Source organism: Mustela lutreola, chromosome 2, assembly GCF_030435805.1.
Source record: "Mustela lutreola isolate mMusLut2 chromosome 2, mMusLut2.pri, whole genome shotgun sequence".
Taxonomy (NCBI): Eukaryota; Metazoa; Chordata; class Mammalia; order Carnivora; family Mustelidae; genus Mustela; species Mustela lutreola.
The window spans coordinates 66,281,246-66,296,311 of record NC_081291.1 but is presented as its reverse complement, the minus strand read 5'-3'; the positions used below and the strand labels follow the sequence as shown (position 1 = coordinate 66,296,311).

At 48.2% G+C, this 15,066-nt stretch overlaps 1 protein-coding gene across 4 annotated transcripts in view; it reads left to right on the top strand.

The window, feature by feature from the left end:
- XYLB (xylulokinase) overlaps positions 1 to 15,066 on the top strand; it is a 51,582-nt gene that overhangs the window by 26,278 nt on the left and 10,238 nt on the right. For 3 of the 4 annotated variants that reach the window (XM_059162065.1, XM_059162068.1, XM_059162067.1), the window contains 7 exons: positions 354 to 394; positions 982 to 1,097; positions 1,853 to 1,968; positions 2,614 to 2,687; positions 4,049 to 4,145; positions 11,893 to 11,951; positions 12,477 to 12,564. In XM_059162065.1, the coding sequence (XP_059018048.1) occupies positions 354 to 394; positions 982 to 1,097; positions 1,853 to 1,968; positions 2,614 to 2,687; positions 4,049 to 4,145; positions 11,893 to 11,951; positions 12,477 to 12,564 (591 nt within the window). Of the gene's footprint in view, positions 1 to 353; positions 395 to 981; positions 1,098 to 1,852; positions 1,969 to 2,613; positions 2,688 to 4,048; positions 4,150 to 11,892; positions 11,952 to 12,476; positions 12,565 to 15,066 lie in introns of all 4 variants that reach the window. The other variant, XM_059162066.1, reaches the window with a different exon arrangement.

Here is a 15,066-nt window from a genome sequence, read left to right as displayed (position 1 = left end):
CACTCCTGCCTCACCTTTGTCTTTCCCTGCCATGTGTCTGATGTCTTGACTCGGTTCCCTTGGTTCTCTGCACTCTTGGGAGCACCTGATGGTGGGGAGTTGGACCCTTTTAGAAGAGGCATCCCAGCTCAGATCAGAGGCCCTACTGATCTGAGACTACAGGGTCTCTATCCTTTCACACCGGGGTCCTCCCCTTGGGCTCTCCCAAACCCTCAGCTCATCCTTTCCTACCTCTACCCTGGTATGTGGCTTGGGGCGGGAGGTTCGGAGCTGGCTCCCACCTGGGGGTGACTGGTTTGCTTTGTGGCTCTGTGTGACCTCCCGCTAACCAGAGGTTCCCCTCCCATTCTCAGCATCGCTGGCAGGCATGAAGCTGGAGGAAGGTGACATTGCGGTAAGGCGACTTCTCACATCTCTCACCCATAAGCAAAGCCCACTCTCTCTGCCCAGGGGGACAAGGGCCCCAGCAGCATCTTTGTTGCCTATTAGAGGGTCTGGCGGTCCCAAAAGGCAGCTGAGGGAGGGGATAGGAAGACCCAGGCCCCAGGACCTGCTCATATCTCCTCTCTTAGAAGGTCATGGCCTTTGCCTGGTAGGCAGGTCCCCTTGTTGGCCAGTTTTGGTGGATACAGTGGCAGAGAGGTCAGGCATTGGAGCGGAAGACTGTGAGCTCTCCGGATGAATAAAGAAAACAGAACCTGTGCTCTTCTGGGTCTAATGGGAAAGTCATCTGGGAACCAGTTGTCACCCAAACAGTTAGTTAGATACAACTGTGGTTAAGTTCTAGAAAATGGGCCCACAGTTTCCATGAGAGCCTAAATCTGGTTGCTAATTGGTTTGTCTGGTGTGGGAGGGTCAGCAGAGGTTTCTCTGAGGAAGTGGCGTGTACTCTGAGGTCTGCGGCATGAGGAGTGAAATGATGGAGGTTTGGGGATGGTGGAGGGGGGCAGAGGTGCCTCATCTCTGGCCATTTCTTCCCAGGTCAGCCTGGGCACCAGCGACACCCTATTTCTCTGGCTCCAGGAGCCCATGCCCGCCCTGGAAGGGCACATCTTCTGCAACCCGGTTGATGCCCAGCACTATATGGCGCTCCTGTGGTAAGCTTGGTGGGCAGTGGGCACGTCAGGCACTATCTGGAGCCCTCGAGCTCTTCTTAGCAGGCTTTCGTGGCAGCTGAGACGCTGGGACTCACTGGGTTTTTCTGACAGCAGAGCTGGGTGGGGAGGAACCCAGGACATGGAGTGCTCCCCAAATCCAGATTCGAATCCCATCCTCAACACCCATATCCTATGTGGCTGGGGGCAGACCCCAGAGCGTGTCTCAGCCACAGTCTCGACTCATGAAATGTGTTGTTAGGACACGTGTAGCACATGGTAGACGTTCAGTAAATAGTAGGAAGCACGCCCTGCCCCTGATGGTTGTCATGGAGGATGTGTACTCTGCACCCTGATCACAGGCCTTTGGAAACCCACCAGAGGCACCTAGGGAGGTTCCTGAGCCTCTAAACTCTAGGAACCATTGGAGAATATGTAGGTCTAGTGAATATAGCTGGCTCTGTTCCATTGTCCAGGTGGTATAACGTGTAGAAGCTACAACTCCCCATATTTCCCTGGGGTGTCTTCGTGGCAGCCTCTGTAAACAGACCCCAAGACAGGCCTTCCCCAGTTACTCCCAGGGACCTTCGCTGGGCGTAATACCTGAGGGAGAGCCTCAGATCTCTGCTGTCCACTGCCTGGGGTTGTGGTCCAGCCCGACCTGCAGCCCTTCAACCTGGGACTCTTCCCCAAAACACATGGGTCCAGCCAGCAAGCACTGGGTGCCCCCCCCCCCCGGGTTCTGTGCACTTCTGCAGCTTTAAAAATGGCTCCCTCATGAGAGAGAAGATCCGCGATGAGTCCGCTTCCTGTTCCTGGAGTGATTTCTCTGAGGCGCTGCGGTCCACGGAGATGGGCAACAGCGGGAACCTGGGTAGGCTGTTTGGTGATGCACTGGCCTGTGAAGGGCAGCAGCTGCTGGCAGGAGGGCCCCAGGGGAATGGGGAGAGAGGACCATGGAGCAAGCCAGGGGAGCCCCAGCTGTCCATCCTTCTGCTCCATGGGCCTTCCAAGCTAGCATGAGACCCAATGATGTGAGTTAGTAGGGCCATTCTCTGTGCTTTGAGTGGAGGGCCCTGTCTGCTTCAGAGCCCCTGGTGACTACCTCAGGGATGGCAGCCATGGCTCCTGCTCCACTCTGGTGTGCACCCATCCATAGCTTTCTGCCCCAGCTGCAGCGTTCTGTTCAGAAGAGGGCCCAACCTTGGGCCAGGCCTCCTGAGCAGGGAGGGGACGCGCCACCCTTGGCCAAACCTGAGCTGGTGTTTTCGGGGCATTGGGGCAGCTGCCTCTGGTCTGGGCTGTTGGGTGAGTGTTGGCGGAACTGTCTCTAAGAAGATATAGCCCCAGCACTTCCAGTTCCTGTCTTTCCTGCTAGAGAGCAAGACGGGAAGTATTCCCGTCTCTTCTGGGGGCCAGAGATGTGGGGTCACGTCACCCTATTCCGTCCTAAGTCTTTGAGAAGCTTATATTTTGCTTTTGATTACTGACAATGAATCTCTTCCTGGTCTGGTTTCAGGTTTTTATTTTGATGTAATGGAGATCACCCCTGAAATTACTGGGCGCCACCGGTTTAGCGCAGAAAACCGCCAGGTATGTGTGGTATGGGAGGGACATCGGCTCCAGTTCTGAGTGTTGAATTCAACAATTGCCTCCCAGGTTCTGCTACTTGAGGGACTTCCTGTACTCCGCTATTGCTTGAGCAAACATTTGGATGGGCCAAAGTGCATTTCCGTCCTGGGGAACCCACAGGATCTAAGACACTGTTGTCTCTCACAAAGAGGAGTACAAACAAACAAACAAACAAAAAAGCCTGCGGGCTTTCCCCTGAGCTAACACATGTCCACGCTGACCGCCACTGAGAGCCGTAGAGCCTGTTCCCTCTGCAGGCTCAACCCTGCACCCCCAAAGACTCACACTTTCTCCAGATCAGGAATTCCTTCCTGATCGAAAGCCTCGGGGACAGGATGCATGAACATTTACTGAGCGCTGTTTCCCTCCAAGCACACCGTGCCGGTGGCTTCCCGCATCCTCCATTGACTGCTCAGAGCATCTTGAGGTCCAGAGATGCTGAATCATGTGCCCAAGTCAGCAGGACCTAGGAGGTGGAGGGAGGGGGCCTCCAGACCCGATCCTCCCTGGCCCTGAAGCGCTGTTTCCTTTCCCCTCCACTGTGCTGCCTTTCCTGCGTGGGCCTGAGTAATTCCCTCTGTCTAGTAACTGTTACAGTTAGAGTTGGCATCAGCTTTGTGGCTGATGAAGTCACTGTATGTTGGGTTGTAAGTGGAAAGCCTTATACAAACTCTAGCGGGGAGGGGCTCATCTCAGTCTTCTGAGGAAGGGTCTCTTTGGTTTCTGTTGTTCCAACAGAGAAGACGTGCCTGTTCCCTTTTGCATTAACCCATCAAGGTCTGTCAGGGAGAAGGTAGGGTTTGTCACTGGTCTCAGGGGCTAAGGCCTGGGTGAAGCCTGCACGACACTCCACAGTGTTCTGTGGGTTCTCAGCATAAGCTCCGGGTTCTCACTTGGGACCAAACACCAAGATCCAGCCCTGTTGTGTCATTTGATCTTTAGAACCACCGTGAAACTCAGGTACCGTTATGGCCTTGGTTTTGTTAAGAAAGAAAATGAGAATCCCAACGAGATTTACAGAACTTATTCGAGGTGGCAGAGCTGAACCCTCCGTGGCCTGAGACCAAGCTCCCCAATGCTCTGGCTCCCTGAAGTGAGCACACCTGAGGCTGGGGTCACGTATGTGTGGGGGACATGCTTGTGTGCACACATATGGCAGGTGCTTAGTGGGTCAAGAGCTCCAGCTGTGTGTGAGCTGCCCAGGAGACCCGATTCCTGAGTTCCGAATCTGGGCCACATATGCACACGCACGCACAGACGCGTGCACACACAGTGAAGGGACAGCAAAGGTTTTCACGGTGCCTACTTTCTCTTGGGGACAGGTCTCAGCATTCCCGGGGGCTGTGGAGATCCGGGCACTGATCGAAGGGCAGTTCATGGCCAAGAGGATCCATGCTGAGGGCTTGGGTTACCGAGTCAGTAAGTGAGTGGCTGGCGGGCTGTGTTCTGGGGCGGGGACCCTCACACCCTGAGGTGCTTGTGATCCTTCCTGGCCTTCAGGTCAGGCACTGTCTGTCGAGGCTTCACTCCAGGGGCTGGAGGAGAGGGAGCCCAGCCCCAGGTGGCTAGGGAGAAGGTGAGTCAGTGGGCAGGGATATGCAGGCAGGCAGGGGATGAGGGGACACTTGTTCCTGCTTCTCTGCTCTGTCCCCAGTAGCCTGACCTCTTAGCAAGTAGCTGTAGCACTTAGAGACCTTTCTGTAGCCCAGACCTGAGACAACATGATATCCCAAGCCCTGGACCCTGAGGACATGGGCAATGCCAGTGGGAGAGGTCTATGCTGGGGCCACCTGCCTCTGGGGCACAGCCTAAGCACTTCAATTTGGACAGAGAAGAGTGGGAATACAGAACCACTGTCCCCACCGAGAGATCTGGAATGGAAAGGCAGGGCAGGATGGATTGGGGCAGGCACCCACGGAAAGAAAGGGATTTCTAAGAACTTGAGCTATGGAACGGGCAGCCTCAGGGGGGCAGCGAGTTCTCCTTACTGCTGGCCCTGGAATGGTCTGGGGCACAGGCTTCTGCCCTAAGGGTGGAGTCCTCATGATACTTTTGTGGACAACCTGAGCTCTGTGTAGTATGTTTTCTGCTTTTGAGCCAACCAAGTGCAAGCGTACTCTGGAAGTCAGCATTAGGTAAGCCTTTCCGGGAAGCCGCACATGCACACACACCCCGGCAGTCGCGCCTCTCTGTGAAGGCCTAACGGAGATGTGTACCCGTGGGCTCTAGAGACGTACAGGAGAGCAATCGTCGTGGCTGGTGCCCACCGGCCCCATGCTGCAGCCCGGCGCCCGTGGGTGGTAGGCAGGACAGGTGCATTGTGGGCTATTCATGCAATGTGACGTGACAGAGAAATGAAAATAAACCAGCCTCCACCCTGGGCAACGAAATGGATGAAGCTCGCACATGTCACTCAGTGCGAAAGAAGCCAGGCACAACAGTACGCGGGGTGGGATTCCATGTCTGTCAAGTTCAAAACCGGACGAAACGATTTGCTGTCACTAGAAGCCAGGGTGGCGAGCCTGCTACCTTTCAGAGGTAGAGGGCCTCTGTGGTGCTGTTGGTGTTCTCTAAGTTACACACAAGCCTGGAGTTTGTGAGAATTTGTCAAGCGGTCAGCTTATGAGGCGTTCTGCATGTTTTTTGGGGTATATAAGTTCACCACAAATTTGAAAGTAAATAAAATGAGCATGATAAACATTTCCATTTCTCTCCATTCCGTCACTCAAAGTCTGAAAAGAAATTCCCTGGGGCACCTGGGTGGCTCAGTCGGTTAAGCATCTGCCCCTGGCTCAGGTCATGATCCCCAGGGTCCTGGGGTTGAGCCCCATGTAGGGCTCCCTGCTTAGCAGGGAGTCTGCTTCTCCCTCTCTCTCTCTCCCCATCTCCCTCCACGTGCTCTCTCTCCCACACCCTCTCTCTGCGTCTCTCAAATAAATAAAATCTTAAAAAAGAAAGAAAGAAAAAAAGAAAGAAAGAAATACATTCTCCAAAGATCTCCAAAGATTTCAGAATCTCCTGAAAAGTGAGACTGGTGAGCAGGGCAGGGATGGGGCTGAGGTTGGCGCTCACGTCTGGCATGAAGGGTTCTCCGGCCAGCAGAAGGTGGCACTTCGTCGGGAGCTGGCCCCGAGCAGTGTGCAGGAAGAGGCGGTCAGAGTAGAGAAGTCCTCCTGGGCACTGGAGAGGGGAAGGGATTATGCCACCATTCCCAGCCTTTAAAGCATTTTTGTGCAAACCCACATAAAGTTCTTTATCCTCTTAGCAAGCTTAAAGGCAGTGTCAAACCTGTCCTGCCGGCTCTGCTGAGTTCCTCTCCAGTAAGATTACATAAATGAACATGCCTGGAACCAAGCAGGGCTACACGAACGTGAGGCATCATTCTCCCAGCTGCTGTGTGGACTGACCCGTGTTCTTAGGGGACTTGCTTCTATAACTCGACATTATGTTTATGAATTCCTCCGTGTGAATACCTTGCTCATTATCGGCTCTCCCGGTGGTGTGGCGATCCATCACGGGCTTGTACTGGGATCGACTGATCCACTGTTCTCTGACGGACGTTTGCGCTTCCCAGCTCAGTGTCATGAACTGTGCCGTGAATGGTGCATGCCCTTGGCTGATTTTTCTTTACTTCATCCCTCCTGTGTGACAGGGATCAGTAAACTGACCACCTGAGTGTACGGATTTTTTTTCTAGAACTTGTCATGTTTGGCTAGCATAATGTTTACTTTGCTAATCAGATACCTTTGGGCTGGGCCTGCTCACTCCGGGGCCAGTGTGGCACAGGTGCAGCTGTTCCCTAGCCCAGTCCCCTCAGTTACTCCCTTCTCCTGGCCCCGCAGATGGTCCTGTTGTCGGCACCTGGGCCTACAGCTCCTGCTTCTTCTTTTTTTAAATTAGATTTTATTTATTTATTTATTTGTTTGTTTGAGAGAGAGAGACAGCACGAACAGGTAGGAGGAGCAAAGGGAGAAGCAGGCTCCTCCATGAGCAAGGAGCCCATGTTGGGACTCCATCCCAGGACCCCCAGGTCATGACCTGAGCCGAAGGCAGACGTTTCACCAACTGAGCCACACAGGTGCCCTCTTGTTTTTTTTCTAGTAATGACTTAAAATTTCAACCTAGATACCAACACTTAACTGCTTTGGATCACTGTTTGGAATTTATATTCTCTTTAGTAATTATATCCCCCACTAAAAGACATTATATTATGCTCCTTCTTTTCTCTTTTTTCTTTCTTATTTAAAGATTTTATTTATTTATGTGAGAGAGAGAGAGAGCGAGCACAAGTAGGGGGAGGGTTAGATGGAGAGGGAGAAGTGACTCCCCACTGAGCAAGGAGCCCAGACGCAGGGCTCAGTCCCAGGACCCTGGGATCATGACCTGAGCTGAAGGCAGAGGCTTAACCTCCTGAGCCACCCAGGTGCCCCCTCTTCTCTCTTTTCTTTACCTCCCATTTTCCAGTTCCAGAATGCTACTGTTCAGTGTGCATTATGCATCAATAACTATTTAAATTGTACACTTGGTGGCTTTCCTTGATTACCACTATTTATTATATCACACATCTAAGTGGTTTTGTATCTTTCATCTTTGCTTCAGGACATCCTTGATTAATTCTTTCATGTAGAGGTGGAGGTATGGGGTATGGTCTCTGTATGAAAATAGGTTAATTTTGCCTTCACACTTAAATGCTACTTTTTATAATATGTGGAATTCTGAATTCAAACATCATATTATTTTGCAACTTTGAAAATAACATTCTGTAGTCTTCTGACTTAGAGTGTTGCCAGTGAGAAGCCCATCTGAATGATTTTGTTTACAGAATCTTCTAGAATCTTCTTTCTTAGGATTTTGAAATTTCTCAACTAAAGTCTAGATATCAGGCCTTATGCTTTCATTGTGCTGAGCACCTGCTGGCCCCTTTTGCCTGAATATATATGACTTTTTCTAGCTTGGGAAAATTTATTACATAATTTCTCCAATGATTTCATTCCTTCATTTCCCCCATTCTTTTTACTAAGATTTATATTAGACCAGTGGTTTCTGACTAAGGTGGTTTTGCCCCCCAGAGGATATTTGACAATATCTGGAGACATTCTGGTGTCACAAACGGGGAGCCCTCCGGCATCCCACCAGCCTGGACGCCGCTGCACATTCTGCAGTGTGCGTGACAGCCTCCCCTTCTCCCCTCCCCTGCGCAGCCAATGATTATCCAGCCCAAGTGTCAGCTGTGCCCAGCTTGAGAAACTTGTCTAATACAGGCCAGGTGTGGGCTCTCTGGCCCTAACTGCATGTTGCTTTATTTCATCATAGACTTGTCATTATTGGGGGCCCCAGGCTCAGTCGGAAGACCATGCAACTAGTCATCTTGAGGTCGTGAGTTCAACCATGTTGGCTTTAGAGATGACATAAATAAGTAAATAAAATTGTTAAAAAATGAACTTGTCACTATCATACTCAGTTTTTAAATTCATTTCTTTATGGACTGTCCTTCCTCAACTAGGAAATAGGCTCTTTGAGAAGGAGAATCTCATCCATCTTGTGGAACCATCTATTCCCACTTAATAAACCACTGCCAGGTGGTAACTGGGCACCCCCTAAGTATTTGCAGACTGAACAGCTCTAAAGGATAAATGAATTCTGTGTCTTCTGACTTCATTCTGTCACTTTCCTTGTCATTTTAAATCATAGGGAATTTCCTGGACTGCATCTTTCAGTTTATTGTATTAGATATGGCCGTGTTTATTCTACTATTTAGTTTTTCCACCTAAACGTGTTTGTCATCATGTATCATTTTTTATTTTTATTTTTTAAAGATTTTACTTATCTATTTGAGAGAGAGAGAGAGAGAGAGCGAACACAAGCAGGAGAGGGGCCAGAGGCAGAGGGAGAAGCAGACTATCCGCTGAGCAAGGAGTCCGATGTGGGACTTGATCCCAGGACCCTGAGAGATCATGACCAGAGCCAAAGGCAGATGCTTAACCGACTTAGCCACCCAGGCGCCCCTATATATCATTTTTTAATTTTTAGAACTCTGTCTTGTGTCCCAGTTCTTCTTTGTAGTGGTTTATTCTTTTTAATGGATTCTATACCTGTTCAAGTACACGAGATGATAAAATATTGGAATTTTTTCAAATTTGCCTTTTGTTGCCTGGGTTCTTTTCCTTCTGAGGTAGTCTGTTCACAGTGATCCTTCTCTTTCACACCGTTGGTTTTTCTCAATCACTTTGGCTGTGGGTTGGTAGTACCGAATGAGTAACTGGGTCTCAGTGTAGACAGCAAGCCTAGGTTGCTGTTCACGTACGAGGCCCCTCCTCCATGTCCCACCCGACCTGCCCTCTCCAAGCTGCAGAAGTAGATGGTGTGACAATAGGCAGATTTAAGTTGAAACTTGTGAGCATCGGATAAGCTTTAAAGCTGGAGTCCTCCCTACAAAGGCTCTCCACATGCTAAAATCAGCAGCATTTCATTCTGGTTTTTTTTTTTTTAAGATTTTATTTATTTATTTGACAGAGAGAGATCACAAGTAGTCAGAGAGGCAGGCAGAGGAGGGGGGGGAGCGGGAAGCAGGCTCCCCGCTGAGCAGAGAGCCTGATGCAGGGCTCAATCCCAGGACCCTGAGATCATGACCTGAGCTGAAGGCAGAGGCTTAACCCACTGAGCCACCCAGGTGCCCCAGCAGCATTTCATTCTGATTGGAAGATGAATGCATCTTATTTCTCTGATAGGTGATTGCCTGTCCCTTTCCATGTCTGCCCCCTTAGCTCAGTATTACTTCAAGTTCTGATTCCCCTCAAGACCTCCAGGCCCCCTCCAAGGCAGCAGCTCATTTTGGCTGGAGGGCAGTTCTTTTTTTTTCTTTTTAAAGATTTTATTTATTTATTTGACAGACAGAGATCACAAGTAGGCAGAGAGGCAGGAAGAGAGAGAGAGGAGGAAGCAGGCTGCCCACTGAGCAGAGAGCCCGATGTAGGGCTCGATCCCAGGACTCTGAGATCATGACCTGAGCTAAAGGCAGAGGCTTAACCCACTGAGCCACAAAGGCACCCCAGAGGGCAGTTTTTTTTTTAATCTGGGGGTCAGATGCTGCTGCTGATCAGTGGAAGTGGGTAGGGACAGAGGCTGAGAGTCTTGAGGTTCTGAAATCACTGGTATATTGTCAGTGCATGAGGGCTTCTGAGTCCCCACCAACACTTAGCATTAAGCACCTTTGAATCCTTTGCTAATCTGAGGGATATAAACTAGTATCTCAGTGTTACTTTCATTTGCTTTTTTTTTTTTTCATTAATAATGATTTTGAACAGCTCTTTATAACTTTGGTTTTTTTCCTCTATGAATTGGCTGTTTGTATCTTTTACCATTTTCCCCACATTGGACTTCCCATCTTTTTCTTAACCATTTGCAGGAGTTTGTCATATACTTCGAGTAGTACTAGATCCTTGTCAGCTTTCTGTGTCACAAGCATCTTCTGTCATTTGTCTGTTATCCTTATTTATAGTGTTGGCAACTGAACAGAATTTTGATTAAATTAAATCTGCCAATATTTCTTTTTAAATTTTATGCTGTTGAGATGCTGTTGAAGAGGTTTTTCCCCTCTTCCAGTGCCACAGAAATTTTTTTTACATTTTGTACTGTTCGTGTAACTTCCACGTTTAGAACTTCTGGAGTTCACCTTTGTGAATGGTGTAAATCAGGATCCGGTTTAATTTTTTTCCACATGATGACCCCATTCCCTTTTCCTTCACTACTTGTAGTGCCCTTTTATTCATATAGCAAGTTTTTATATATATATGTGGGTCTCTCTCCGCATCCCCTTTGCCATTCCATTGGTTTATTCATCTGTTCTTGGGACAGACCATCATTACGGCTTTGTAGTATGTACTAGTTGGCCAGGTTTGCATGACACAGTACCATAGACTGGATGAATCAAACAACAGATATTTATTTTATCACAGTCCTGGAGGCTAAAAGTCTGAGATCAAGGTATCAGCAGGGTTGGTTTTTCCCACGGTCTCTCTCCCTGACCTGTAGATGCCTGTGTCTTCACATGGTTTTCCCACTGTGTATCCTAATAGACTCTTCTTATAAAGGCAGCAGTCATATTGGATTAGAGCTCACCCTAATGGCCTCATTTCAATTAACTACCTTTTAAAACATGTATCTGTCTTTATCTCCAAATACGGTCACATTCTGAGGTACTAGGAATTAGAACTCCAACATACAAATTTTGAGGAGACATAGTTCAGCCCCAAACATGTCTTAATATCTAATATAGCAACTCATCCCTCACTTTTCTTTTTTCATTGTTGTCTTAGCCATTTTTGGGTCTTTATTTTTCCATAAATATACTAAATTGATTCAGTTCTTTTATTAAAAAAATCCAGTTGGAATATATGTTTAGGTTGCCTTGAATTTATAAATTCATTTGAAAAAGTTGACACTTTGATAATGTTAGTTCAAATCCATCCAAGACCATGGGACATCTTTTAATTTACTTAGGTATTCCTTTTGTACTTTAATAAGTTTCCATTTTTTTCCCACATAGATACTTCTGAATTCTTTGCTAAGGTATTTCCTGGCTACATTGTATTTCTGGTTGCCATTGTGAATGGCAACTATCACATTTGGTAATTGATTTTTGCTAGAAATGCCATTGTTTGTTATAAGTTGGTTTTTGTATCTGGCAACCTTATTAAACTTTAATTAGTTTGCTTATTTTTTATTTTTCTAAGTAGTTTGTTATCTGTAAAATAATGGTAGTTTTATTTATTTTCTTTAAATCCTGATACATTTATTTATTTTTCTTGCCTTATAGGCATGGCTAGTATAACTAGTACTATGTGACAGAGTAGTGGATGATATTAAGTCTTTGTTTTGTTCCTACTATTTATTATCTATTGCTATGTAACAAATTTCTTCAAGACCTAGCAGCTTAAAATAACAGTGAACATGTATTATCTTACGTGGTTTCTGTGGGTCAGTAATTTTGGATTAACATAACTCAGTCATTCTGGCTGAGGTCTTCTTCTCAAGAAGACCTGAGCCCTGTGTGATAAGCAAGAGGCATTGGCTCAGTACAAGCCCTCTGTGGCTGAAGAACTCTGCAAAAGTCTTTTTTGTCTTGGAGAGATTGTTACAGCCATCAATGTTTTCTTCTTCCTTGCAGTGCCCAAGACAAAGATTCTGGCCACTGGAGGGGCATCTCACAACAGAGACATCTTACAGGTATGTGATGATAGCAGCCCAAGCAGTAGGGCCTCTTCCATGTCTGTTACTTCTAAGAGCCAGACACTGTCCTTATTGGACTGCCTCTGTTCCCACTGCTGCAGATGTCTGAACACCAGACTATCACATCATGGGGCTGTCAGTGTCTTACTGGGACACTGAGAAGTTTCGGATGTAGCCTGAGGCTGTGTCAACTATTGACTTATAATATACCTGTCTTAGATAAAAATTCTCTAAAAGAAGAGCCCAAGTTGGGAATTCTTCTATAAGTGGATTGTTGAGAAAGTGCTCCCAGGAGACAGTGAGGGGGGCGGTAGGGCCAGGGGAGATGCTAAGGCCCCCAGGCCACCCTGACTCTATTATTATTAGGGTGGCATGGTCGAGTATACTTACTGTAAGGCAGTAGAGGTGGAATGGAAGGCATCAGAAGACACATGAGGAAAGAGAGCATAGAAAATGTGTGCCAAATGTCTGTGTTCCCTCCGAGGAACAGCTTACCCCAGTAAGAACCTCCTTCCTTTTCAGGTGCTTGCAGATGTGTTTGGCGCCCCAGTATATGTCACAGACACTGCCAACTCAGCCTGTGTGGGCTCCGCATACCGAGCTTTCCATGGTAGGTCGAGGGATGGAGAGTAGAGCCTTCTGGAAGAGTTGGGGCACTGGTTGGGCTAAAGGGGATAGAAAAGGGGAAATTGGAATGTTCCCAGTCTTTAGGGACATTGGAGTCTTGAGCTTCAGTTTCATTTTTCTCCCTCCTAGCAGGCAAGAACCAACTTCAAATCTTCTGTTCTTTTATTCTGTATTTAAAGTGGGGAAAGAAAAGTAGGTTCCTAACTGAATGAGGCTTGGTCACACTCAGGCTCAGCACAGGGACATTGGGAAAGGACGTGGGACATGCTGGAGGGCACATGGGGGGGGGGGGGTCTGGACACCTGGTGGGCGGGAGAAGTGGATGAAGTCCAGGGCCATCATTTCAGCAAATGCAGGAAGTGGAGACAAAGCTGAAGGCTTCAGAGCCAAACAGTCCAGTACCCTGGACAGCTCCATGAGGGCCCATCGCTCTGATGGAGGCCTTGCTGAAACTCCGATCCCCCCTTCCAGGCAGGTTCTCCTGGGAGCTGCCCCTGCCCACAAGGGGCCCATTTAGTCAATCTGCCCTGTGCTCTGCTGGCTCCGACTGCTCCTCCAGCTGCCCATTTATCTCAAGGGCTCTCTTCCCTCTGGCAGTTCTATTCATGCATTTACTCTTCGCTTTTTAACACACCAATTTAAACTTACATGTTTCTATCAACATTGAGAATTAATCAGGGACCAGCTCCTTCTCTTAATAATTAACCTCTTACTCTTTGACACCCCTCCCTCCTTACCCTGTCTACCTCACCCCACCTCATGCCACCTCCTGTGTCAAGATCACTGGGTAATTTATTTCCAGATTGTGTTTTTAATTAAACTTTACATCATATTGGCTTTTATTTGTATTTCCTTATGAATCTCTCTCTCTTTCTAAATCTGTGCATTTTCTTTCTCCTTTTTCTTTTCCATGGTAGTTTTGTTGGACTCTACAACCTAGATAAGTTTAAGAGGAAATTTAATAGGTGATAATTTTGGAGGCGTTACATACCCTGCATGGACTTTGTTTTACCCTCTACAAGAATGCTACCTTCTGGGGCACCAGGGTGGCTCAGTTGTTTAAACATCTGACTTTGGCTCGGGTCCTGGAATTGAGCCCTGAGTCAGGCTCCCTGCTTAGCGAGGAGTCTCCTTCTCTCTCTCCCTCTGCTCTTCCCCCCACTTGTGCTCTTCCTCCCTCTCTCTCAAATGAATAAATAAATAATATTTTTTTTAAATGCTACCTTTTTTGGGCAAAGGACCCTAACTTCAAAATTCTCTCAGCACCTTGAAAATACTCTTTCCATAATCTTCTGGCCCTTAGTGTTGCCCATGAGAAGCAGCTCAGGGCCCACTTCTCACTCCTCCTCCTGCTAAAGTGGGAAAAGCGCTGCCCTTTAGGGCCTCCACTGCTATGTGGCACTGCATTTCTTTTTTATTTTTCCCTTTCTTTGCCTATTGTTTTGCCAGAGGTTACCTGGGGCAATACCCCACTCTGCCCTTCAAAACTGCAGCCCATGCAAAGTCCAAGCACACCAGCCCTCACCCTGAGGTGTCTCAGCCACTTCATGTCTGTTCTCCCAGCTGCGTCCAGGCTGAACCTCACACATAGGCAGTCTCTGAATGAATAGACAAGGGACCAGTGTCTTTTGAGTGGTATCTCTGCTGCCCCCCGCCCCACCCTGTTCCCAGGCAGCTCTAAGCCGAGATATCCCAGCATTTTCTTGGAAACTGGGCCTCATGTCTTCCCCAGGCCCTGCCTCACTCACGGTGGTCTTATGTTTCCCTGCCAATCTGATAGCACTCCTTAAAAACTGTCTAGAAATTCCTCACTTTTCTGCCCACTGATGGTAGACTTCCCTCCTTCCCAGCCCTGTGCTCATTTGCTTGGGAGTATTTATTGAGTGTCTCAGGTATGCAGGTGCTATGTGAGGCTCAGTGCCTGGCTTCACAGAGCTTTGGGCTCAGCAAGGGCAGGACCTTAAATCTGGGGCCAGAAATTGTACGAAGTCTCTGGGGACAGCAGATGGTACTTAGGGGTGGAGGGTTAGGGAGCCTCGGAACAGGTGACATTGTAAACCACAGGTTGTCTGAGAAGAGCATAGGTCCATGAAGAGAGGAAACGGAGACTCTCCATACAGTGAAAAGGCTCTGAGGTAGAAGGAATCCTAAGAAGCCTGGGGTGGCTTCAGTGCCCTGAGCCATGGGAGCCAGGTGAGGGAGGAGAGGCAGGCAACTCCTCCTGTCAGGTGTGGGGTCAGGGAGGTGGCGGGGAGTGGGAAGGGGGGTTGGTGTTAGCTGCCCTGCTGGGACAGCTGCTGTCCCAGCGAGCAAGACAACGTAGGCCCCGCTGGGGAGAGGTCTGCACATCAAATTTCTCTCTCTTCTCTCTCTTTTCTTCTCTAACAGTTTTACTGAGGCACAATTTATATGACAAAAAAATCACCCAATTTTAAGTGTACAGCTCAGTGATTTTTTAGTAAATTTACTGAGTTGTGCAACCATC